This window comes from Silurus meridionalis, chromosome 4 (assembly GCF_014805685.1).
Source record: "Silurus meridionalis isolate SWU-2019-XX chromosome 4, ASM1480568v1, whole genome shotgun sequence".
NCBI classification, from domain to species: Eukaryota; Metazoa; Chordata; class Actinopteri; order Siluriformes; family Siluridae; genus Silurus; species Silurus meridionalis.
Genome location: NC_060887.1, coordinates 10,984,993 through 11,009,932, shown reverse-complemented (window position 1 = coordinate 11,009,932; position 24,940 = coordinate 10,984,993). Strand labels below are relative to the sequence as shown.

The 24,940-nt window shown below is 40.5% G+C and overlaps 1 protein-coding gene across 7 annotated transcripts in view; it reads right to left on the bottom strand.

Moving 5' to 3' along the window:
* Positions 1-24,940, bottom strand: part of shc1 (SHC (Src homology 2 domain containing) transforming protein 1) — a 34,816-nt gene that overhangs the window by 6,829 nt on the left and 3,047 nt on the right. For 2 of the 7 annotated variants that reach the window (XM_046846905.1, XM_046846900.1), the window contains exons 2-5: positions 11,556-11,600; positions 2,380-2,544; positions 944-1,014; positions 175-238 (exon numbers count right to left, since the gene is read on the bottom strand). In XM_046846905.1, coding sequence (XP_046702861.1) covers positions 175-238; positions 944-1,014; positions 2,380-2,544; positions 11,556-11,567 — 312 coding nt within the window. In that variant the 5' untranslated portion in view covers positions 11,568-11,600. The other 5 variants (XM_046846903.1, XM_046846902.1, XM_046846904.1 and 2 more) reach the window with 5 other exon arrangements.

Below are 24,940 nucleotides of genomic sequence, written 5' to 3'. Positions count from 1 at the left end.
CTTTGCAGTTAAGATAGTTTAATCGTGCTACGTGTATTTTATGACCCCGAAGAAGAGGTTTGTAGTCTTGTCTAACACTGAGAGACGGTGTGCGTGTCGGCTGCTGTATCAGCACAGTGCAGAGAAGTGAGCGGTGATTAAATGCCGGGTGAATATCAGTTTAGCGCTGAATACCTTCCTCCTGCGTTGAGCTCCTTTGGCACCTGGTACTGCCTCACACACCACTGAGATCGCCTCTCTGAAACACACAGACATGCAGAGTTACTCGCACACAAACACAGGCAATGGGTGTGTGTGTGTTAATCAGATTATTAGACAAGGTTTTCCATCAAGGCTTTTTTTTTTTTTTTCCATTCCCAGATTTCACAGTCTTGCACAAAATTAGATTAGATCTCTCTCATACACAGTACACGCACAACAAACACACACACACACACACACTCCTTTCTCCCTTTCAATAAATTAAACAGGATCATGTTTGCATTTAAAAACAGCCTGGTTTATTCAGTCAGCCGTTCTTTGGAACCGGACGCACAAACTATAGAGCTGAGCAAATGGTAGAGACGACTAAACAAAATAGGAGAAACCGCAAGGGTTCCAGAGGCTTCCAGATGTTTCTATAATAAGAGTATGTGGCAGCAAGGCACGAGTGATGGCACTCAAATGCCTCCTCTCTTTCATTCACATACAAGCACACACATATCAGTTCAGCAGAGGGCATAAAAAGTGAAATTAAAAGAGAAAAGACATCTCTCTCTCTATCATGATTCCGCCCCCTCTCACCACGACAGAGGAGAGGCATATGAGAGCAGGCGATTAATATTTTATTAAAGGAGAGCCTTTTATCCGCCAGGTTTGCAGTGCGTCTGAAGCGAAAGCGCACACAACCAGCCTCGTCCCTTTGATGGAAAACAAGCGGTTTTATCGCGAGGGCGGGTTTTACCTGGTAACCTGAGTTCTGGTGTTGAAGTCCAGCGCCCTCATTGACTGCAGCACCTCCACGCAGCCCATGTACTGCAGGAAGGAGAAGAAAAACGCACAATGCGATGTTAGGCCACACCACTTCCTGTATCTACCCACACAAAAACCAAGCACAGAGATGCGATAAACAGCATCTAAGATACCAACAGCAGCTCCTGTCTTACTGAACATAAAGGTATACACCTAGATATAATAATAAAAAGCAAACAGAAAAGACAAAACATCCCTAATTACAGATTAATGCTAGTCATCGACTAAACCGTAATATAGCGAGTCACTATTTAAAAGGTTTTCTCCAGGTCTTGGCTCGATTTGAATCTGACCCCTGCTGAGGAAGGAATATATTTCTAAAAGGACTTTTTAATTCAGACTGGTCTATAATCAAAAGATTTATTTTTTTATATTTCTCTGTAAATTGGGCTCAGCTAATCCCCACCCACCGACACTCTCCTATCCAGCAACAGCTACCCGCCTGGGAGCATGAACACCAGCACGTGTTTCCTCAGAGATATAGAACCTACATCTATTCGAACAGCTGCTCTCCACCCTCTTCTACACACTGGCGCTCGCAGGTGCCTACGATTGGCTAGTGTTGTGCTGTGACTAACAGGGGATTAAAAGTATGCCACTCCTCCCACCCGGAGCCTATTTTGCGCTCCTGGAGACAAACGGTTTGGGCATCCTTGAAATTCAAAATCCAAATGATTCCTAAATGATTGCATGAACATTTTTCTGAGAGCACTGGGTTAGAGCACTAACGCTGTAAGTATATCGTATTACAATCTCTTAACTATGGCCTTATTTCGAAGTTGAGGGAGATTTTCAGCACACATAGAGATCAGTCTTCTGCTAGGGTTTGGATTTAGTCAAGAATGGAATGGCAAACTATTTAATGGAGCTCTGAGACATATTACATGGCTTTAGTCATATGAATGAAAAGGATGCACCCTGTTTCAGTGTAATGACACGAAGCCAAGTTTCTTCGGCAGCTGCTGTCTGTACATCATGAGTCAGAGGATCAGTAACGCGCACAGAATGAGACAAAATTCCAGCGAGTTAAAGTAATCGTGAGAACTTTTCTTAAACAGTTATTATATGTAAATTCTATGAAAATATTGATTGAAGATAAAGGGATTGAATCATCGGTTTTGCAGGACTCTGTAAGGGCATTTTAACAGCTTAACTTTTAAAGGTCCCATTGGTGTGGCTGTAATGTGGGCTTATTTCATTTTTATATTTTAGTTATATAATCAGAATGAATTTGATTTGGCAGTTGTACTATTAACGCCTACTAAACTGAAGCAATGATGTTTCACAACAAAAGAAAAAAAACTTACTGAAAATAACATAAAACAGAATATTTTAAAAGTCTCAAGTTTTGAACTAAAATCATCTTACCCTAACCATGTAGCTGACTCCGGTAGTGCTGACCACGTTGTCCGAGTGCAGCCATCCTCGCGTGGGCTTGTTGACAAACGAGCCGTGGCGCGTCCACTCGTCGCCCCCGAGCTGGCCCCCTTCCACACGGGCCCTGCGTGACGCACCACCCAGCCGGTTCATGTCCTGTGGAGGACGAGGAGGAGGAGAGGGAGCCGTTAGAGGAAGGAGGGTAGGAGTGGGAAGAGGTGGAGGAGGAGGAGTAGAAGCAGAAGAAGAGGAGGAGGTGCTGGGGGTCTCCTGGGCCCTGTTGGATGCCTTCAGGCCTGGGAGAAGGGTGGCAGACATGCCAAGTCGCAGGGAGCCCATCCTGGGAAAGAAGGAGCACAGCGTAGTGGGGCTGTTCTCAGCCGGCCGGGGGGATGTCGGGGGCAGGATAGGGGCGAGCGATGAGGAAGACAGAGATGAAGCAATGCTTAAAGGAGTTAAAGGGGTGAGTGGAGCAGAGGAAGGGAGAGAAGGATTAGAGGCTGTCTCGTCCGTAGAGCTGAACGAGTCACTCCGGAACGGGGTGTATTTCGCTTTGGGGACGAGTTCCATTTTCTCGTCGATCAGTTCCGCTTCGAATCGAAAAGGTCGTTCAGGGTCTGTTCAGGTCTCTCCAAGAGTCTCTTTCAAATAAAATACAAACGGGTCCCATCTTTTCTGTTATAGTTCTTTTCTTATCTCGATCCACTGACCACTTCATCTTTGGGCCAAAGGGAAAAAAAAATTATAAAACGGCTCAGTTCAATTCAAAAGCGAGTGTGAACGTGAGAAACAAGGAGGAGGAGAAAGACTCTAAATTGAAGAGAAGACTTCCAAGTCTTCAGACTATGACATCAGTGTAGTCACACAGTGTGGGTTAAAGTCTGTGTGAAAGTGTTTGCATCAGATCTCAGTCTGCATAGAGAGAATTATAATTCACATTGTATATTCGCATCATTAAGAGCACCAAAAGCTCCGCTGAAGAAGCATGATTGTCTTCTTGATATCAGTTGGTTGGTGTCTGGTGTTTTTTTTTTAATAGTAAAATGTGAATGACTTAAAAAAAAAAAAAAAAAAAGTCTCTGATATTTGGGGGTGTTTGGGTTTCTATGAGTGAAGCTAAACTACAATCGCTCGTATCTGAAAGAGTCCCATAAAAAGCTATTACCTGCAACTGAGTCTCTAAGAGAAGAGGCTTCCAATAGACAGGCAGATCAATATTTAAAAAAGGAAGTGTGAAAGAGAGAGAAAGAAAGAGCGTGAGAAACCACTGAACACTGTCAGATAATCTACCTCAAGTTTGAGACGAACCTGGTTGAAGAATTGCCCACATCCAAGCACATAACCTCTCAGTGCTTCTGTCTGTCGCCTGTCATGTCCTGGTTAATAGCACTATAAACAAATCGTCTTGATCGAAATTCTTAAGAACGTAAATGATAGAAATCAGTCCTTGTGAGAAAAGAATACTGTAAACTTTATAACATAGTATTAGATCAGGAACACAAAAGGTTCGAAAGCACCAATTCTAGTCTGGATCGAGTTCGCTCGGCTGACCTCCTCCCGTTCTCTTTCGAGTCACGGACACTTATATTCCTTCTTACTTCTCATTCTCTCTACTTCTTCCTCCAAATGATTCTGGGTCCACTGTCGTCCAGCTGTATCCTCTCTCTCTCTCTCTCCTCTTCCTCCCGCCTCTTCCAGATCACTTCTGGCTGAGCTTCTCGAGCTCCTTCTGTACTCTTTCCCTTCGGCTGCTCCCCTTCCCTGTCCCTCCTCTCCTGAAATCCCTCCCTCAGCCTCCAGACTGTGCACTGGGCACCGTTCTTCCTTTCCTCCTCCTCTTGTTCTCGCTCCCTCTCCCTTTCCCTTTCGATCACGCTCGCTCGCTTCTTCCAGATGATCTCTCTCTCCCCCGTCCCCCCGCCCACGTATTCTTTCCCGTTCTCCAGGCTGACACTATGACCTGACCTGACCTTCCTTCCTTTTTTTTTTTGGTTTAAAAAGTACAGCGAAACGGTCTAATATTCGATTTCAGTGACTGTTTCCTGCTAGCCGATAACCCGAATTCTATTACTCATAGACCGAGACTAAAACAAAGCCCCAAGTTACATAGCTAAACTGTTGAAGATAATTTTTAGACATAGAAAGATGACCGATTTAGAAAAAGGTAAACTGATCTTCGAGAGCCCTGAAACTGTTCTACCAATGCCCTAGAAATCAGATCAAAATATGGCTATTATAAAAGGTAATGCAACGAGAGCACCATTAGTGACTTTGCGCATCTGTATGAGCCAAGGTGTATAGACTGTCACCTTCCAACGTCTGAAACACGAAGTACCGACTACCGAGCGGCCTGTCGGTGTGAGTATAATGAGACTTGATTGGCTTAATAAGAAGTTCGGCCCTAAGAGATCTCGGCCAGATGACTCGTTAGAGGCGGAGTGGAAAAATTAATCGCGCGGTTATTATCTTAAATGACACCTCCCACCCGGGGAACGCTTCCATCGAATGCAGCGGGCCTTAATAAATCAGTTTCCTGAGGAAAAAAAAGAAGAAAAAAAAGAATCCCACGCGGAACATAGCAGGGTCACATAAATACTAATGAAGCATCTGGCTAAGAAACAGCAGCCTATAATGGCCGACTGTTTGGATAAATTACGAACAGTGTCCGTGTGTACGGGCAGAACAGTCCTACAAGCACGAAGCACAGTCCAAGTCCGCTGCATATATTACCAAAACCTCAAAAGCACTTTCGGTGACTGTAACAGTAGCCACACTTCCTATCCATGCTCTTCAGACTGTCAGGTCCTCCGAGTCTTTTCCCATTTACACAGAAACGAGTCAGGCATCAGCACGACAATAAATCCGCGTCAGATTGTTTCTGAAACCATAAGCTTTAGATTGTAAGTCTGATTGTTTTAGCAGAGCACCAATAGCTATAATCAGTGATATCGATTATATAATTGTTACAAGTCAGTACAAGTGAAGACGGACGGCAAGGCGAGAGCCACGTGCAAAGCCCCAGAACCTTGCAGCCGTGTGATATTTGAGACAACACTACGCGGCTCTCGGGCTCTGGTGTTGCTGTGGCGTGTAATAAAGTTGAACGAGCTTGTTACTAAGCTTCTAGTGTCTTTTCAGTGCAGCTCTAAAGAGGCCCGCTAAGTGCAAGAGCTTATGGACCTGGCTGAGGAGTTGATTAAATGCACCGACGCCTGTACAAATACACGGCACGGAATATAAATTGATGCGGTCCTGACGTGTGAGACGGGACTTGGCGCACGTATAGAATACATATACACATATACCACTTTAATTCTTAACTTCTTTAAAGCTGCTTTGAGACAATGGCGAAAAAAGCGCTAAATAAATCAATCAAACAGGATCATAAATCACAAATCGTGTCCTTAGTTTGTGAGCATTCATGACAGGTGCACCGTGTATAGGAAAGGGGGGGGGGGGTTTACAAAAACATCGGATACATAACAGTACAAAGAACCGAGCCTTGCACGGGGTCAAACCACGGCAACTCGAACGTAGCACCTGTTCATCAAGAATATGGCAGAGTCCCTGTTCCTTGATGAAGCCAAAAAGGTGGATTTGTGAATTATGTGCCAACGTGATTAAGGTGTAAGAAGTTCTGGTTCATGAGACAGCTATGTTTGCCTTCACAAGCCTCATCTAGCAGAGATGGGCATTGCTGGCACTCCAGAAAGAAGATGAAACCTGAGTTCAACTACAACACAAGTCGATCATCAACATCACGATGGCAAATAGGTATAAATCATGACTGCCTGTACTAAATACTAGTGAGGGCAAATCTAATCTAATCAGCTGCACAAAATTAAAAAAAAAAAAAAAAAAAAGAGGAGAGAAACGGTAGACAGACAGAGCGATCTCAAAGAAAAGCACCTTGTAATCTGCGTGTTGGATCTAAATCGTGAGAGACAGACTGACCTTAAAAGTTTACACTAACTTGAAAGACTTCACGCTTGCCAGCTTGTTGCCATGGTGACACGATGCAGCGCAGATTTGTGCCAGACGAAAACCTTGAAAGAACCCAAACAGAAGGCGAATTCCGCCAACACGCAACCTGTCAGCCGTGGCTCGGCGGATCGGGACTTTTACACACGCCGCGCTGGTTTAATACGCGCACGCTGAAGAGGGACGGCAAAGTCCCGCCACTGTCTCTGCTGCCATAAAGTTAATCAATGTTGACATCTCGATGAAGACAGCAGCAGACACTAGTAGAGACTCTGTCTGTATGGGCAGCGGTCCGGCGAGGAAATCAAAGATCGCTCGAGAGTACGCACGGGCGCGTGCTTCCAGCTGAAACAGAGCATCGCAAAAGGAAAGAAATGACGGGGAAATGAGCGCGATGGGTGAGAACGTCTACCTCTGAAAACTTTTGCATAAGAGAAACCTGGTTTTTCTGCATATCAGCTGTAAAGTAAACCCAACAATGATACCAAGGGTGTCTGTACAACACTAAACACATTCCATATAATAAAACACTGTTCGATTCGCCTCCTGTTTATTTCTCCTGGGATGTGCCAAAAAAAAAAAAAAAAAAAAAAAAATTACAAATAATTAAATGAAGTAAAGACAAAATATCAATTCTTGAGTCTCTCAATTCTAAAAGGAAAGTACTATTTAGCTATGGCTTTGCTAAAACAATATCTTTCCTATTCATTTTGAAATTCTCTCCCTCAGTTTCCTCCCTGGCAGCAAAAAAAAAAAAAGAGCGCTTGCTTGTTATCCGTTGACTTGCTTCCTTTGGCTAAAAAATTACAGAGTCATGGTTAGGCTCTCCTTCTTCTCCTTGTTTCCGTGCAGATCCCTCTCTTCCCTCTTTTCTGTGGAATGAAAACAACGATGTGTTCTCCCTTTGTCTCATCTCCTTCCCCCACGCTCACTCATCCTCCTCGCCTTCCAACCTCCAACTGCATTTGAGCAGTGCAGCCAACTGTCCTCTGTTCTCCTCTCCTCCCTGTCTTGCACTCTCTCTCTCTTTTTCTCTCTCTCCCGATGCACGTTCACACACTGATGCTGCTGCTGATTCCTGTTTCCACCTCCCTGCCTCGTTCTCCCAACCCCTCCCTCATTTCCTCCCTCACAGACTCCTTGCAGCGTCAGTCATTTATGAATTTGTGGTGTGTGTGTGTGTGTGTGTGCGCGCGCGCGCGCCAAGTCTCCCTCTCTAATGCACACACTTATGATGGGGGTCGGGGAGAATAGAGAATATATGGACGCTGCCACTGATGGTTGGATGGAACAAATGGAAGGGGGAAAAAAAAAAAAAAAAAAAAAAAAAGTCGATGCTCCTCCCTTGGTAACCTAAGAGCTAGAAGGACAAAGGGAGGCTCATTGAGGAGGAGTTCATTCCTCTTTCCTTCCTCTCGTTTTCACATTTCCTGCTCTCTTGTTTTTCAGTCTCCACTTTTAACTTCCTTTGACCTCTTTCACACCTTGAGATAGCACGTGTCGTTTCCTAAACCGAACAGAAAAGCACGCAGGTTCCCAAACGATCCCAGGGTTAAGCGAAAGATTCTCTGTTCCACGCTTGCAAAGTACCCACACACACACATTCACTCTCTCAAGCAGACCAGATGCTACATATCAGTATTTCAGATAAGCAACCTAAATATAGGATGATCTGAACTACAGCTCCCAGAGCGCACCAGGTGAGAGTCTTCACGCAGCACAGAGGAATGTGTTTGGAGCTGTCAGAGGAAGCCGTGTCAGTTTTCATTCGGCTCTCATTCACGTCACTATGCTGTACTGAAATATCCTGCAAGACTGCCAAGGGGAACATAAAACAAACACAGAGAGAGAGAGAGAGAGAGAGAGAGAGAGAGAGAGAGAGAGAGAGAGCGAGAGAGCGAGAGAGCGAGAGAGCGAGAGAGAGCGACATTCATACATACATATTTGAATATCAATGTGCAAACCTTTATCTTTAATTTAATGGCTTTTTACATCCAATTTGTTAACTATTTATTTGTTCAAGTTTATAAGGGCTTGACAAACTTACAAACATGAGAAGTGTCATTTTTAATCCAAAAATCCTTTGAAGTCTGGATCACATGCACATCACCAAACACTGTTTTTCATTCCACTGGTGATGCTCTGCCAGGCTGTTACTGCAGCTGTCTTCATTGCCCCCTGGCAGCCATACATGCCTATGCCATAAGATCGATGGTATGCTTTCACTCATGAGCAGTTCCATCTCGTCATACTCTTCTCTTCGCAGCATTCTGCCGCAAGCTGTTCTTCGCCTCATCATTCATAGAAATTTCACCTTAGAACAGCAACAATTTCTTTTTTTTTTTTCTTTCAGATGTTTTTGACTAACACTAATCTGCTCATCCTGTTTTTGAGGCTTACCAGTGGTTTACATATTGTGGTAAACCCTCTGTATTTACTCTGGTGGAACCTTGTTGGCTTTGACACGGGCACGTGTTCTTAATCTGACTGACTGTTGTCAAGCGGTTTTTTTTCATCACTAGGGAAAGAACGTTATCCGGTGTGGCCACAGCTAATGTGAAGGTTTTTCCTTTTTCAGCCGGATCATGGCTTCACTGGCGATGACTGAGCTTCACAGCGACGGCTAACAGCAACAGCTTCCAAATAAACTCTAGACCTTATGTGTGTGAGGCGAATGAGGAAATGATGATGGAATAACACACACCTGCCATGAAACAGCTGAAAAGTGTCAAATTTCTTTGTTTAAAAAAAAAAAAAAAAAAACTAAAATTTAATAAATAAAAAATAATAATTATTTAAAAAAAAAGGGGGGGGGTCCTACAATGGTGGATATTTAAAAGGTGCTGTAAATTCTACAAAAACTAACAATTCATAATATCCAGATATTTATGGGCCACTTTAATAGGTAGATGGATAGATAGAAAGACAAATGCAGGGAGGGAGGGGCAGATGGAGAAACATGGAAACAGAGATGAGTAGCATAGAAAGAGACAGAGGTGAAACGGAGCGCGAGAGCTAGAAAAAGAGAGCGAGTGCTGCAATTCTTATTCGGCAGCAATTCATACAAAACAACATACATCATCAATACGAACAAACATGAAACTGAATCATTGAAAAAAAAAAAAAAGAATGTTGATTCAAAAGAAAGAGTTTGCAGGGAAAAAACTCCAACAGCTTTCACCTATGAAACACTTACAATACGAGTATCATGACGAGATACAACAATCCACGAGGCTTCATGCAGTGAATAAAGTTCTGCTGCCTACATATCGTTCGAAAAAGCAGCAGTCCCATTCGGAAATAACACTGGAGAATACATTGAGAACAGACACACCAACTAACCTTTATAGAGTTCATGCTTTTAAAAAGAGGCATACGCACACCCTTTGGCTACTCGGGTTGACGGAACTGAGATACCAAACCCCTCCGACAACGGAAAAAATTTATAAACCAATAAAGACAAAAAGGAAACAGGGAAATGATTCTGTCCGGAATGAGACCAAAACCAAAGACCAGATGAGAACAGGACACCAGTAAACCAGCCCACGACTAGGTTCTGTGTTTAAAACCAAGAGAAAAAAAAAAGAAAAAGAAGAATGAGTGAGCCAGGAGTGAGAATACACACACAGGTGTATCACCATGCGGTCCGCTTCCGGATGCTTTCCCTCCACCGGTGTGCATGCAGGACTGTGACTCTGGGCATTGAGGCTGATTTTCACTCTGCAAAACCTGCACAAATCTAGAATGTGTAAATAGTGTTGAGGTTGTGCGGTTTTAACGAGGGACTGCGCTTACAGGAAGTAGCTCACAAAAGCAATGATTGATCATGGTCTGCTCTGACCTATATTTTTAGTTCCCTACAATACTTGTGAAGTGTGCTTAGGTTTCTGAGAAGAGCGTGTCGCAGTGATATGCATAAATAAAACACATTTTTAAGCAACACTCCAGCGAGCCTTGTCTGTAGCCTATTTAAGTTTACGAGATGGCTTACTTTTCCTTTACATGGCTTTTCGTGTTCAAACCCACAGATGGCGTTTTAATGCAATATCATTTGAAGAGGCAAATTCTGTGTAAATATCAAACTAAACAACGATTTTCTAGCTTACTATGAAGCAGATTCTTATTTAGTGATGCCCACTAACCTGAGTATGCTCTTAATTATCTAGCAATGCAGCTCATTGCATTGGTAGATCATTTCTCTTTTTCATTTATTTATGGATTTCCATTGGCTGGATTTCCGTCACTGTCATTAGGGCGCAATGTTTAGTCCATTCAACCAGCACGGAGCACCGTGTTTCCCCTTCGGACCATTATTACCGACGCAACACCCGCTAAAATCTGGACCACCCCGGGGGTCTCATTTATAAACGTTTCCAGCCCCGTTTTGTGCATACGCCACTTTCCATTCAAAGTATCGGCATCGCCAGTTCCCCTTCTCACGCGACTTCTGTGTTTCCACATTGTGCCTACGCAGGGCTCAGATTTTTTAATTTATTTTTTATTTTTATTATTATAAAAAAAAAAAAATTATATATATATATATATATATATATATATAATTTTTTTTTTTTTTTTTAGAAAATCACAACCTCTGTGCGGAAAGTGGGGTAAGCACAAAACGAGGATGAAAACGCATGTAAGTCACTTTCCACGCAAAGGCTGTGATTTAAATAAAAAAAACTTGACGGTAGCTGCACCCCTACTAATCATAAATATGACTCAATTGAGCAACGGACTTCAAAGCTCATCAATTACATCACTGAGTCTCTTTAGATGTGAATCTACAAGCCGACAGCACTTGTGGGATACTAGAGACACTAACTAGATTACCATGAATACCATATTGCTCATGTGAATGCCCTTACGTACGATTTTACGCTTACATTCATTTAAATCCAGCTGGATAAATGAGGCCCGTTGCTTTTCCATTGTACCTTAAATGTTGTGTCTATTAGCTCTTAATAAATGAGGAAATGTGTATAAAGAGACTATTCAAGTGGGGAAAAAAGGTCACTTGGGCACATGTAAAATCAAACGAGTTTATTCTCCGAAAGAGCAAATTAGACCTAAGTCAATAATGAACAGTAAACCAATAAGGTCTGGGAGTGAGCTAAGACATTATCAATTATCAGCCTCTATGCCACAGGAGACTCGTGTGTGTGTGTGTGTGTGTGTCAGAAGCTTACCACATAGTCCATTGGACAACTCTCTGCTTTTGTATATCTGTTTCCCTAGAAATACCACAAAGCGCAGACAAACTCATTTTTACATACATATATATACAAACACACATATAGTCCCATACCCAAGGCACAAATTGTTTAATAATCTCAAAAAACAGAATTGGCCTCCTTTTTACAGTTTTGTGTGTGTGTGTGTGTGTGTGTGTGTGTGCATATAGTGATGATATAATGAATCACATAATACTCACCGTGCTATAACGGGACCTTTTTTTTTTTTTTTTTTTTAAAACAAGATTACCGTCAAAACAGTAAGTAAATCACGTAAGACACCGGAAACCTGTCGGTTCACTGCGTCACCGTTATGATGAGAAATGCATCTCGGAACGCTCAGCATGTTTACCCGGAGGTAAATGGGCTTGGATGGCAGAAAACCACCTGAGATTGCACTACTATCATCCAAAAACAGGCAATGTGCATTCAGAGATGCTTTTCTGCGCACTGCGACTGTAAAGAGCAATGAAGTGTTACTGTGGTCGGATCAAACCCTCCCAAGCCCCGCGAGTAACAGCGTTATCAGATAACAATTGCTTCTATTGAAGTCGAGAATAAATAAATAAATCCTGCCTTACTGAATCGTCACTTCATGGTAGTCACCTATTGCTTAATGCTCACAAATAGAGTGGAGCTGATTCCTGTGGGATTGAGAAAGAGGAAGGAATTTCATTTGCCGCTTTCGTACCTGCACTGTGACAATACATGCTCACAAATTCACACACGCAAATAAAGCAGCGGCTATTAATGATAACTGCCACACAACAGCCTTGAATGCTGATGTGCTGAATGCTGCTGAAGTGTGCGTCTGTGTGAGAGATATATAGAGACTGAAATGATCATGCCCAGACACACCATGGTATGAGAAGAATTATCAGATTTGAGGAGGTGGTGTGTATTTGCCCCCGCTTGCCTGCCTTTCGGTCTCAGACACAAAGAATAACAAGAAACTCAAGCTCCGGCCTGTGAACTCAATGCGAGTGCATTCGGTGCACAGTCTCTAAAGACAGTTACCAACAGCAACGCTTCCGGTACATTTTGTGCCCCTTTGGAAAGACTGTATTTCTTTTCAGTCGCATAGATGAGTGTGTTTTACATGGTTGAGAGTGAGACAGAAGCAAAATACGATCGTATGCACAATCAACGATTGTACGCTAAGCAGTCACAATAGAGAATTAGCACAATGTAATACAGGATCGGCAGAGATGGCAAAAGTACACATATCCTTCAATCTTTAAAAAAGTACTGACTGCACTTTTTCACTCAAGTTAATGTAAAGAAGTTTGGGTTCTGACATGTGCTTAAGTAAAAAGTAGCCATTACTGCTACACGTTTTAGTGTCATGCTGCTAACTGAACGTCACATCATAATTTTGTTATCTAATGAATGTGTCCAGGCTGAACAACCACCATATAGAACACAAGAGAAGGTGATGATGTTAAGGAAGGTCTCTGATCTCAGTCATGTTCACACCGCTGACTCCCTCTGTCTCATCCACGTCCGCCATACTGCTCATTGCCTTCTGACTTGCTCATTGTTAGCTTTGTAAACTAGTCTTCATCTGTGGTGTGTGAGAGCCAGGAAACAATACACCGCCGGTAGATTGAAAAAGCCGCACAATGACAAATAGGTTGATGGGCTTAAAATGGTGGCAATGAGAACAAAACATTTTTGATCATGTCACCAAATTAATTAAAACTAAAGTTTGAGTTGTCAGAAAAATAAATAGTGAAGTAAAGCCGCACCCACTGAATTTGAAAAATATTTTTTATTTTTAACATAAATAAGTCTACATTGTCTACATTGAAACTAATGAACTTTACACAGGCTTTAAAAAACGACAGTGTCTGTTACATGGTGTAATGGGTGAAATATGTTGTACTTCCTTTAGGAGCATAGCGGTATTTTGGGAATAGCCTGCCACTGCATTTTTCCGAGGTTCAAAATGTGGGAAAAAAGTAGCGGCTTATAGTCCGAAAAATACGGTAAGTATTTGCACTTCGTTACTTCCCATCACTGGTGATCGGTCGGCACAAAATACTAAATACAACCAGAATGAATGATGCATAAAGAGAACAGCACTTTGTTCTTATCAGGTCTTGAAAAGTATGAAACTAATCAAATAAAAACAATTATATATACATATATGTATGTATATATATACACACACACACACACACACACACACACACACACACACACACACACACATATATATACATATATATATATATATATATATATATATATATATATATATATATATATATATATATATATATATATATATATATAAAAAGCATTATTTTAACTTAAATAACAACAAATGTATATAGTTACTATTATGGCTCATTCCCACAATGTTAATTTGGTAATCATAATGTACATGCATCATCAGTCCCATGTGTTCAAGCATGACAAACCCTGACTGTGTTATGTCTGAAAAGGCGGTGACAAATGCGATGCTTAAAATGCGTAATTTCTTTTCCTTAAACGTGTTGCCTTATAAAGCTCCTGAGTGCAATTGTACCATTCTAAAAACCTCAGACCGTCAAAGACAAGATTAAATTGTGACTTCGGGAGGAGATATCAGGCTGCAAGACTGCACTGTGGAGTAATGTGGATAATTGAGCTAAAAAAGTCCCTGCACTTTGATATCGGCTGTTCTGTTCACCTGATGTCGAAAGTCCGAGCGCAATGTTGTCAAGTTTAACACAATGCGCAGTCGACTCCTGAACACCTGCACGCTCATGCGGAGATCTAATCAGCCAATCGTGTCGCAGATGTGCAAAATATTCAGCTCGAGATTCGCGTGCACTTTTTATTTTTTTTAACACTCCTATTCCTTCATTCTTCTGGGACAATGTTTTTGGAGTGTGCTTGTGGAGATTTGTGCTCATTCTGCAACAAGAGTATTAGTAAAGTCAGCTACTGATGTAGGTGAGGTGAGGAGGCCTGGGGTGCAGTCAGCATTCACATTCATTCCAAAGCTGTTCAGTAGGGTTGAGGTCAGAGGCCACTCAAGCGCTTCCAACCATATGTTTATGGAGATGGATTTGTGCAAGTCATGCTGAAACAGGTTTTAGATCTCCTAGTCCAAGTGAAGGGAAAATTTCATGCTAATGCCTCCAAAGGCATACTACACAATTGTGTGCCTCCAATTTTGTGTTAAGAGTTTGGGGTTAGAACCTCATATGGTTTAAAAAAATGTCAGATGTCCCAATACATTGTACACCAGCAAAAAGCAAAAATGTGATTTATTTTAGTAGTATTAAGAACTACAGTATTACTTACTGTCGTATGGTTAATAGAGCTAATTAAGTAAAATAAATAAATAAATAAATAATAATGCACGCTAATACACTTGAGAGCTGAAAGAAGCGATTGGTTAAAAATGTTTGATCATTAATTACAAGGTTGGATTGAAGGAATAGGATGAAAGAATCGGTTTTGATGGCTGCATGCACTTTCAGCTGGAGTGGGCAGAACCTCAGCATGGCCTTCATTCTTTTCTAAGATCTTCTATAATTACAGGGTTAAATGCACGAGGAAGTCTGGCTGGATTTAGTGCTGGGAGGAATTTGGAAATTCGGTAGCCGGGAGGGTCAGGACTTCTCTAAACGAAAAACGTTGGAACGGTTTGAATCCGTTTAAAGCATTCCCTGAATAATATTAAGCCTGTTTTCTTGCAGGTTTTTTTTTTTTTTTTTTTAGGAAACCTGTTTAATTGTGAAAAAAGCTAAACTCATGATTTCTCTCTTGGAGATCTCTCATTCCTCACTATGGCAGCTCAGTAGTTCCATTGCGTGAGCACGAGGTTGTCCGTTTCAATCAAAGCCAACAATGAGCGTGTGAACGAAAACCCTTCTACGGCCCTCAAAATCAATTAAGTCACAATGTCAGCCGAGTTCATTTGTCTTTAGTAGATCTTAAAGCACCTACGGCCACCGCAATGTTATCACACGCTGCCTGCCGTTCCTGAGCGCAAACGCAACACACCTTACGCTGCGGATGATTAACAAAGTCGCTCTGAACTCTGCGTGAACTCCGGTTGCGGGCGTTTCCCACGCTGAAAGTGAAGACGACGAGAGCCTGAAAACGCTGTAGACTTCAAACGGGTTTAACTTTTAAATGTGGGCTGTTCTGTGCCCTCATTGTCAGACAAGAAGAAGAAGAAAAAAAAAGTTGTGTCGAGTTGCATGCATACCACACACTCTTTGCACTACCGCAAGAAAAAAGTCTACTTTCTCCAGTGCCTTAATCACTCTTACACCACTCTGCAGGTCTCTCACAGCTGTATGCAACCCCGGCTGTGAAGTAGGATATTGAACGAGCACGAGAACCGCTTTGGGAGAACTTGCTTTTGTAAATTGATGATATATTAAAATCCAGAGTCTCCCAGAGCACAAATGCCAGTTCTATTTTAAACCCTCTCCCTCTTCCAAGCGCACACACATTGAGTTGGACTAAAACAGTCTCCTTCCTTTCCTCCTCTTCACGCCCTCTCTTCAAGCTAAGGAACACAAGGTGCAAGGTTGATTTCTCACCCTAAATGTCTTTGCATATATAATGCTAATCATTAAAAGCTAGCATGCCATCATCAGTGTTATTACTGATTTTTTACTGACGTTTTTCAAATGCTTCTAAGATTACCCACAATGCCATCTGACGACATGCTAATAGGGATGTGATGCAGCACGGCTTTACCATTACCGCTCGGTAGAGATGCATAATACATCCAAATATCGTGATCTGGATATCACCAAGCACAATTCACCTCTTTCGTGTTGCTTTTCTTCGTAAGGTTGTAAATGAGGAAACATCTGTATGCACAAGCACAATCATTCCCCACAATAAGGAGAGCACAAATGGGTTCTTTTTGCCAGCAGTGGGTCGACCCAACTGGCTAACCGTAACCTCAAATAACTTATTTTTCCCAAAAATCAGTTCTGATTGGCTGCCTGCCACATGACGAACACATCTGTTGATCATTTTCATTTATTTTTGCAACTCACTGATGAAACCGCGAAGCTCTTGTAGTAGAAGATTTATTCAAAGTACAGTAGAAAGAAGTGGTACAAGAGGCTGCTTGTAGCAAAAGCAATCACACTGTACAAGAGCTCATCACTTTGCTCTGCTTCTCTCCACACTGTGTTTGCAGTCAACGAAAACTACACTTCTTGAAAACCCGTTTGAACGTGGATAAATTTGAAAACGGCAAATGGAGGCTTTCGGAAACCGCAACGCATTTTTTTTTTAATGTGTGGAGGCGGAGCGTTTTTTTAGTGTTAAGGTCGCCCAAGTTCCTCCATATCTTACCAAGTAGTTATTCTAAAATCCACTTAAGATATATTTGATCATTTAGATAAATAGGACATATGCACGGAAACATCAGCAAAATCTCCTGATCATGTGAAAATGGTGTAGTTTAATGAAGTGTTATTGACTGTTTGGGCACTTCAGCAAAGTCGCACTGGCTCTGTCCTGTGGTGAGTCGCGAGCATCATGTTGCGCTATCAGCTCGCTCATAACATGGTGATGGATTCCATTAAAACGCTGCGAACAAACACAATCTGAAAGCAGCAAAAAACAACAGCGGTAAACGATTACATTTATCATCACTGTTTTTTTTTTTTTATCACTGTGGTTTTCAGCGAATGATTATGATCAATGATTATTATCAAGACTGTTAGCTCGCTGCGTTTCTCCGTTCCATTCACTTTTTACTGCATGTTTACTACAAAAGCAACTTGTGTTTTCAAATGTGTTTTACTGCGTCTTCACTATATGTTCAAATGCTTCTGTTCAATGTTTGTATATTACACTCCTCAAACAGCAGCCACTATAAGATTTAAATAGTCTAAATTATATATATTATATAAAACTTTCGGCTTCTTATATTATAATATATATATATATATATATATATATATATATATATATATATATATATATATATATATATATATATATACACACACACACACACACACGATTAATTGAATTATCAAAATAATCTTTAGTTGCAGCCCTACTTCAAACTCTTTTTTGTGAATTTAATATGTGCATTTTTCCTCCGATATGGTGGTCCATCCATCCATAATACAGTATATCCATCGACTGATAATCCAATCCCTGAACTTCACTTTCTGAAGATCCCTTCTTTCTCTCAAAAGAAAAAAAGGAAAGACTTGTTTTTTTAAACTAACAGTGAAACAGTGATTATTTATGTCATTGTAACTGCTCTAACAATGGCCCTCTGTGATCTCAGCACTGACAAATCAGCACCAATATCTCTGAACCCATCACAAATATTTCAGCGTGAATGCTTTCATATGTTTTATAATGGAATGATCCTACAACGATGATCTAATTTCTTCTAAACTGTCTACAGGAAGACCCAAAAAAAATGTGTTCCAAGCACCCTTGTAACAGTTTCCTGTCCTTATATGTTGCGACAGAAAGATCGGTAAAATAACAGATCATTACAGAGGTGAAAAAAAGAGCTCAGAGCTAGAGGAAGACACAATACTAGTTCATGTGGAGCACTGAGACTGTCAAGCGTTTCAGAAAACAAGTTCGGGAGATCATTAAGCGAAGGTATATTTATCTTTTCAGACCCAGTAAGGGGGGGGGTCAATGTTTAGATAACAGTGTAACAGTTTTAGCACTTGGTTGTTAAACCACCCACAGAGCTCACAAAGTTTTTAAGTTCACTTGTGCCTTTTTTCCTTTGCGAGTTTCGCCTGGGCTCGATGTGCAGCTTGATGATCGTGTGGGCATCAAAGCATTGACACACTGCACACACTGACAAAGGAAACAACAGTAGATCAATATGTATTAAGGGAAAAAAAAAAGTGCGACAATTAAAACACTAGATGCAGCATTGCGAGTACAATGCTTTCAAGGTCAGTAATATCTTTAGCATGAGGCTGATACTGTCCTAAATGTCTCAGAAAAGAAAAATACACTGATAGCATGTGACACACTATATGGGCAACAATCTGACCATTAATCCTCACTTTCCTTTATAATAACCTCCACATTCTTCGGGGAAGATGTTCCACCAGATTATGTAGATTTGTGCTCATTCAGCCACAAGGGAGTTGGTAAAGGCAGGTAGTGGTGTAGGTGAGGAGGCCTGGGGTGCAGTCAGCGTTCCAATTGATCCCAAAGGTGTTCAATAAGGTTGAGTTCTATAGCAAGCCACTCAAGATCTTCCACTTCAACCCATGAACAGCACATCTTTACAGAGGTGGCTTTGGGCATGCTGGAGCTGGTTCAGTGATGGGAAAATGTAATGCTACAGAGACATTAATGCAATTGCGTGCCTTCAAATTCGTGGTAACAGAAGAACAGGTGTCCCAATACTTTTGTCCATAAAGAGTGTGCCCACATACAGATTATTATATCTGTACTTTACACAGTCTTACTTGCAGTGAGGCTGCTACTGCACCACTAAGTAGGAGAAATAAATAAAACCTACACACACACACACACACACACACACACACACACACACCAAAAAAAAACAGGCAGTGGGATGGAAAATAACCGAGAGGATGTTGTGTACTTAAAATGATCCCACACATCCACAGAAAGGAAAGGAAGTCACTTAACACTTTCTGGCCACATTTTCATGGCCACCACATCGACACGGATGATCCGGAGTTAGGTGCGTGCTCGATGATCAGTTACACGATATGTAGACTTATTGATTTTATTAAAAAATAAATAAACATTTTATTAAATATATTAATCATTACATACCACAATTCCTTTACACCATTGTTTATGCCACAATAAAAACAGCTTTTTTTAAGTTGAAAAAGATCCTCCTTATTTGAATATCACAGTTCACATTCGCCTGAAATATAATTTAAATTAGACCATTTATTCCCTTTTTTAAATAGCGCTGTTAAAACTGTCGCTCTGCTGAAGCCTTGCACAAGAATTAAAGCCACAACCAGTGAGGGGAAGACAGGAAGTGTCTTATCCTGTGTAGCTATGTGCAATTCGGGTCCCAGGCGACCCACTTACTGGATAAGATTATGCTTTGGAGGTAAAGACAACAAAAAAATTGCCGTTATTTTTAGCAACTAGAACGTTAAATGGATGGGAAAGGAAGAGAGAAAGAGAAAAACAACTCTGCAATTGTGTTTTTTTGGCAAAGTCCACAGTCCATTTGAGTCGTCTTTGGTGTCAGAGACAAAAAATAAGCATTTAAAGCATTGAATGACGAAGACAATTGAATAGCTCAATGATCTGTGCTGTAGATTCACTCAGCTCATTGCACTCAAACACAATGAGAGCTGATTAATTAAACTAATCAGACAATTAATTTGATTGGACAAAAGTATTGGGACGCCAATCACACTCTCCGTTCGCTTACACTAGAAGAATCAAACATGTTCCAGCATGACAATGATCCTGTGCACAAAGCCTGCTCCATGGAGATGCGGAACACCTTCGGGATGAATTAGAACACTGACTGCCCCCTCCCAGGTCTCCTCACCCTACACCAGGACCTGACTTTAGTAACACCCTTGTGGCCAAAGGATCACAAATCTTGCATGGTCTAAAATCTAGTGGAACATCTTCCCAGAAGAGTGGAGGTTAGTATAACAGCAAATGGGGATGAAATGTGGAATGTACATACAAATCTTATAGGCAGCTGTCCACAAACCTTTGTCACTCTGTAGTCCCCATAAATGGCTCACATGGTCACTTGCAACAATAAATAGTAGTAGATGTGGTTCAGTTTATTCTTTTGACACAAACTGTTTCAATATTGGAGGATACTCAGCATTGTAAATGTGAACCAGAGCTTTCAGACATGTGCTGCACACTGAGGTCAAGTTGGTGCTGAAGTTGCTACAGTCGCAGGCTCAGGAGCAATCACTGGTACTGTGTTCGACACGCTGATTATTGGCAACGCAAGGAATCAATCACTAAAACAAATGCTTTTCTCTCATGCCAACCTGGATCTTGTTCTCTCTGAAGCCATAGAGCTTTTCTGTCAGATGCTGGCAAGTACACTTTGAGTACAGTTTATCAAGTTGATTGATTATAAGGTGATTGGATTCAGTTTCAATGGGAGCCATAGAGTCCATTATTGGAGATTAAAAAAAATAAAAAAATTCTCTCAACATTTATTGAGTGTCCATCCTTATACCAGTTTTTTCTTTTGGATTGCTTCACCATATGATGATCGGAAGACCGCTAAAAAGAGCTGAACCCTGCATCCAACTAGCAATCAGTGAAACAATAGGCATCAGGACTGACATTTAAAACGTAAACATCTTGGCACCAGCCAATAAACCAGAAAATATCAAATAGATACAAAGCATTTCTACACAAATAATATAGCTTGTAAATTTATTTTCTTAGCAATTAAGGTTCTTTTTTATTAGATTTTTTGTTTTTTATTATTATTATTATTATTATTATTATATATATATATATATATATATATATATATATATATATATATATATATATATATATATATATATAGAGTCTAGCTAGCTAGTTGTCAGTACCTTCGGTGAAGTGTAGCAAAATCTTTGCTAATGTTGTCAGCAAAAATTTAAGTAGCAAAAAAAAAAAAAAAAAAAAAAAAAAAAAACTTTCAACTCGCTTGATCCATGATGTTGGCTGGTTTGCAGTGCTTTGAGACAGCTGTGAGGACAGACAGCTGTGCTTCCCCAATTTTGAAACCACCAGCTTCATTACTATAAACGTCTTTCACTGAAATTCTTTGGTCAGGCAAAATATGTCACGTCAGAACATGTATGCATATTGCTGATGATATTTAAATATATTTATATATTTATATATATATATATATATATATATATATATATATATATATATATATATATATATATATATATATATATATATATATATATATATAAATAAAAGTCTCTGCACTAAAAATGTCTCTGCACTGCATGTCACTTAGATACCTGTCTGGTTTACTATTTACTATTTCACAAATGCTCTGATAAATAAAAATATAAAAAAATTAAAAGTTTTACTTTTTTTTGTAATTAGATTGTGTGATGCTTTTCTGGCTGAGATCCAGGTACAAACACAAATAAAGACCTGTCAAATAATCAAATAGTCAGGAATATAGTCAGATAATGTGCAGAAAAAAATGAAATCTATTTACTTTGCATTTGCTCTGCCATAAATAGAATGTAATATCAATGCTGAAGAAATGCACTGTTAAAATATAAAACTGCATTAAGAATAATTACATTTTAAAGCCCAGCACCACCAACCTGCCACTTCTGGGTCCTTGAGTACCAACGTTAACACTCGACTGCTCCGTGACATTATAGTAATTCACTCTGAATAAGGGCGTGGGGCAAATGCGAAATGGCCTCTATTAATGCCACATCATTGTACAATATTAATAAACAGTGCAGCATTTAGAGACCGACAAACTATAAGTAAACATGAAAATAAGATTCAGCGCAATAGTGAAGATGGTGTGCCTTGATTACTGGTGAAAGGTGATCCCAAGCTGGAATCTGTTTTGCCTAAACCCAAGACATGTTCCATATTGTGGAAAGTGCTGAATGAACAATTTTTGGTATATAACTGAAATCTTGCAATTATAAGCTTAAAGCTTTAAGCTAAATTTAGTAAGAATAATCCATGACCTCAGTAATCACTACAATATTCTGTGCAACTCAAAAAAACAACATGAAAACTGCTTTCTAATTGATTTGCTTTTTCTTTAAGCTGTAACCTCAACAGCTCGTCGCTAGTGATAGCGAAATGCAGACTATGTTTATATCAGTCACCTGCTGTGGTGTGGGTCGCCAGCTGTTACTTAAGACCTCGTGTGCTGCGACAACCCGCGATTTCAGAGACACTCTAATGGCTGTGTAGAGCTTTAAGAGTAGCGACGCAGTTGTGCTCGTTGCTGTAGCAAGAACGATTCATCTAGAATGGGGAACTTTTTTTGCTTTCCTATTGTGTTTTGATTATGCTGCTGGGGCTCGAATGTATGCTTGTTCAAAAAGATATTTCGAACAGCACTGTGGTCTGTGAGGCACTTTTTATGATCTGCCTCATCTTTGTAGGTTTTCAAATGGTCTTTGAATATACAAAGAAGACCATTATGATGATCACATAGTGAATTATTTTGTCTTACGTATTACAGGAGCATAAGATTTCCCTCATTTACTACCAATGATAGTTCATTAGTGAGATTATGGTGTAACACAAGGCAAATACCACAACTACTACTACTAATAATAATAATAACAGTCGGGCGTTTGTAGGTCGAGGGCCACTGTGTACATATATATATCAGTGGTGGGCGGTCAGGGCGATCAAAGCCTTCCTCAGAAGTACTAACCTACATTTACAACCTAAATTCTAATATTTGTTTCTATGAAATTTTATTAATTTATCCCCAACAGTTTATTCTCTTCATTTTGTAGCGTTTCTCGTGGCTGCACTGCTTCCAGTACGTGTATGTGGAAGTTAGATTTTTTTGTCCAATCATATTTCAGCCTCTATGTGCTGCCATGTCAATCTAATCTGCCCAGGGCCTTCAGAGTCTGTTCTGCTGGCCTTTTTACTTGAGAATATTACCAATGGGTCTGTTTCTTTAACAATCCGATTTCAAATTCACCTCACAGGGCAGCTAGCTGGCCCAGTATAGCGTCAGCATTTTTCCTTCCTCTGATTGGTTGGTCAGAGGGAAACTGTTACAGTCAAGTTCAGCTAGCAAAACATGTGTGTAGCTCTGCACACATTAATACATCTAAGTTAGTCCTTTTTTTTATGCCTACAGAGGAAGAGAAATTTATTTGGTCTTGGACATATTTAAAAATCCATTTTACAAGAAAAGCTAGACATCGTGAGGAGGTCGCCCAACCCTGAAGCTAGCTAGCGTGTCTCAGCCTGGGAAAGGGTTTGTTCTCCACTTTCAGACCAGTGAATACGAGCGATACCACTGGCTTACAGCCTCTGAAGAGCAGTGCAAATTATAAGCATGCATTATGAGTCTGCATTTCTGGTGAGTAAGGTGTATTTTATTTAAATCTTTATGTTGTATCTCATGTTATTAGACAAATATTGATTCTAAACTGCTCCAGATGATGTAGGTACACAGTTGCGGTTGTAGTGTAAAGGTTTGGAGCCTGCTTTAGTAAAATGGTTTTCACCCTCCATATGCGAAATGTCTCTCTCTGTAATGCAATGCGTTGTTATATTGCGTTGTTATATATAGTATCGATGGTTTCTATAATTGTGACATGATAGTGGTATTAAGAGGTGGATTAAGACGGGTAAGTCCCCACTGAAGGCCCAGGTACCAAATGCACGGCCCGTCACTGATATGATATGAGTATATATATATATATATACACACACACACACACACACACACACGTACACACACACACACATGTACACACACACACACACGCACACACACACACATGTACACACACATACACACACGTACACACACACACATACAGGCTGCTAAATTCTCAAATCAGAAGTTGCCAATTTGTTCTCTAGATCCACACATCAACACTAGTATCACCTACAGCCTAATTTATAAGGTTCATTTGTCAAATATTTAACAGTTCCTATAGAAATATATATATAAAATGTATACTCATTAAAACTTGAAGCGTTGTGTTAGGAAACAGTTATGTAACATATATGGGTGTAGGCTCAGGTGTCAGAGCTTTGTAGCAGCCAGTTTCTAGACACAGAAGAGTCTTCAGGAGAAAGGAGTGTTTCCTTTATACTTGTACAACACGCTATATTTTTTTTTTTGTTGGCCTAATTAACATCACAAGAGGTGCACAAGCCTTTATTAAAGCTGCTCTACCAGGAACTAACTTGCCTCATTAATAAGTAAAATAATATAATCCGTTTAGCTTCGGGCCGTGTCACACTGCTCTGGCGTAGAGAATTTGCTTATAACACCGTCGGGTGTTTTTCCTTGCTTGGAGGACTGCAATTCTGTGCATTCAGGCATTCTAAAACATTTCTTGAAATGAAAGTTGTGTCTGGAAACCTGGAACACAGTGAGAAAGCAAAGTAAAAGATAAGTAATTCCATGGAAGGGGGATGGAGTTGGAATGCTGGTGGGGCAGCGTGGGGACTGAACGCTGCTTTAGTCATGCTTAAGCTGCAACTGACACCCATGAAAAGCAGATTTGCTGATCCTGGCTATGCAGATACGGTAAATGCTATTAGGAACCCATACTGACCAAGATATTTGTTAAGTGACGAGTAAAAAAAAAAAAAAAAAAAGACTTCTTTGTAGTAGATAGGCAGACAATCTAAAGAGC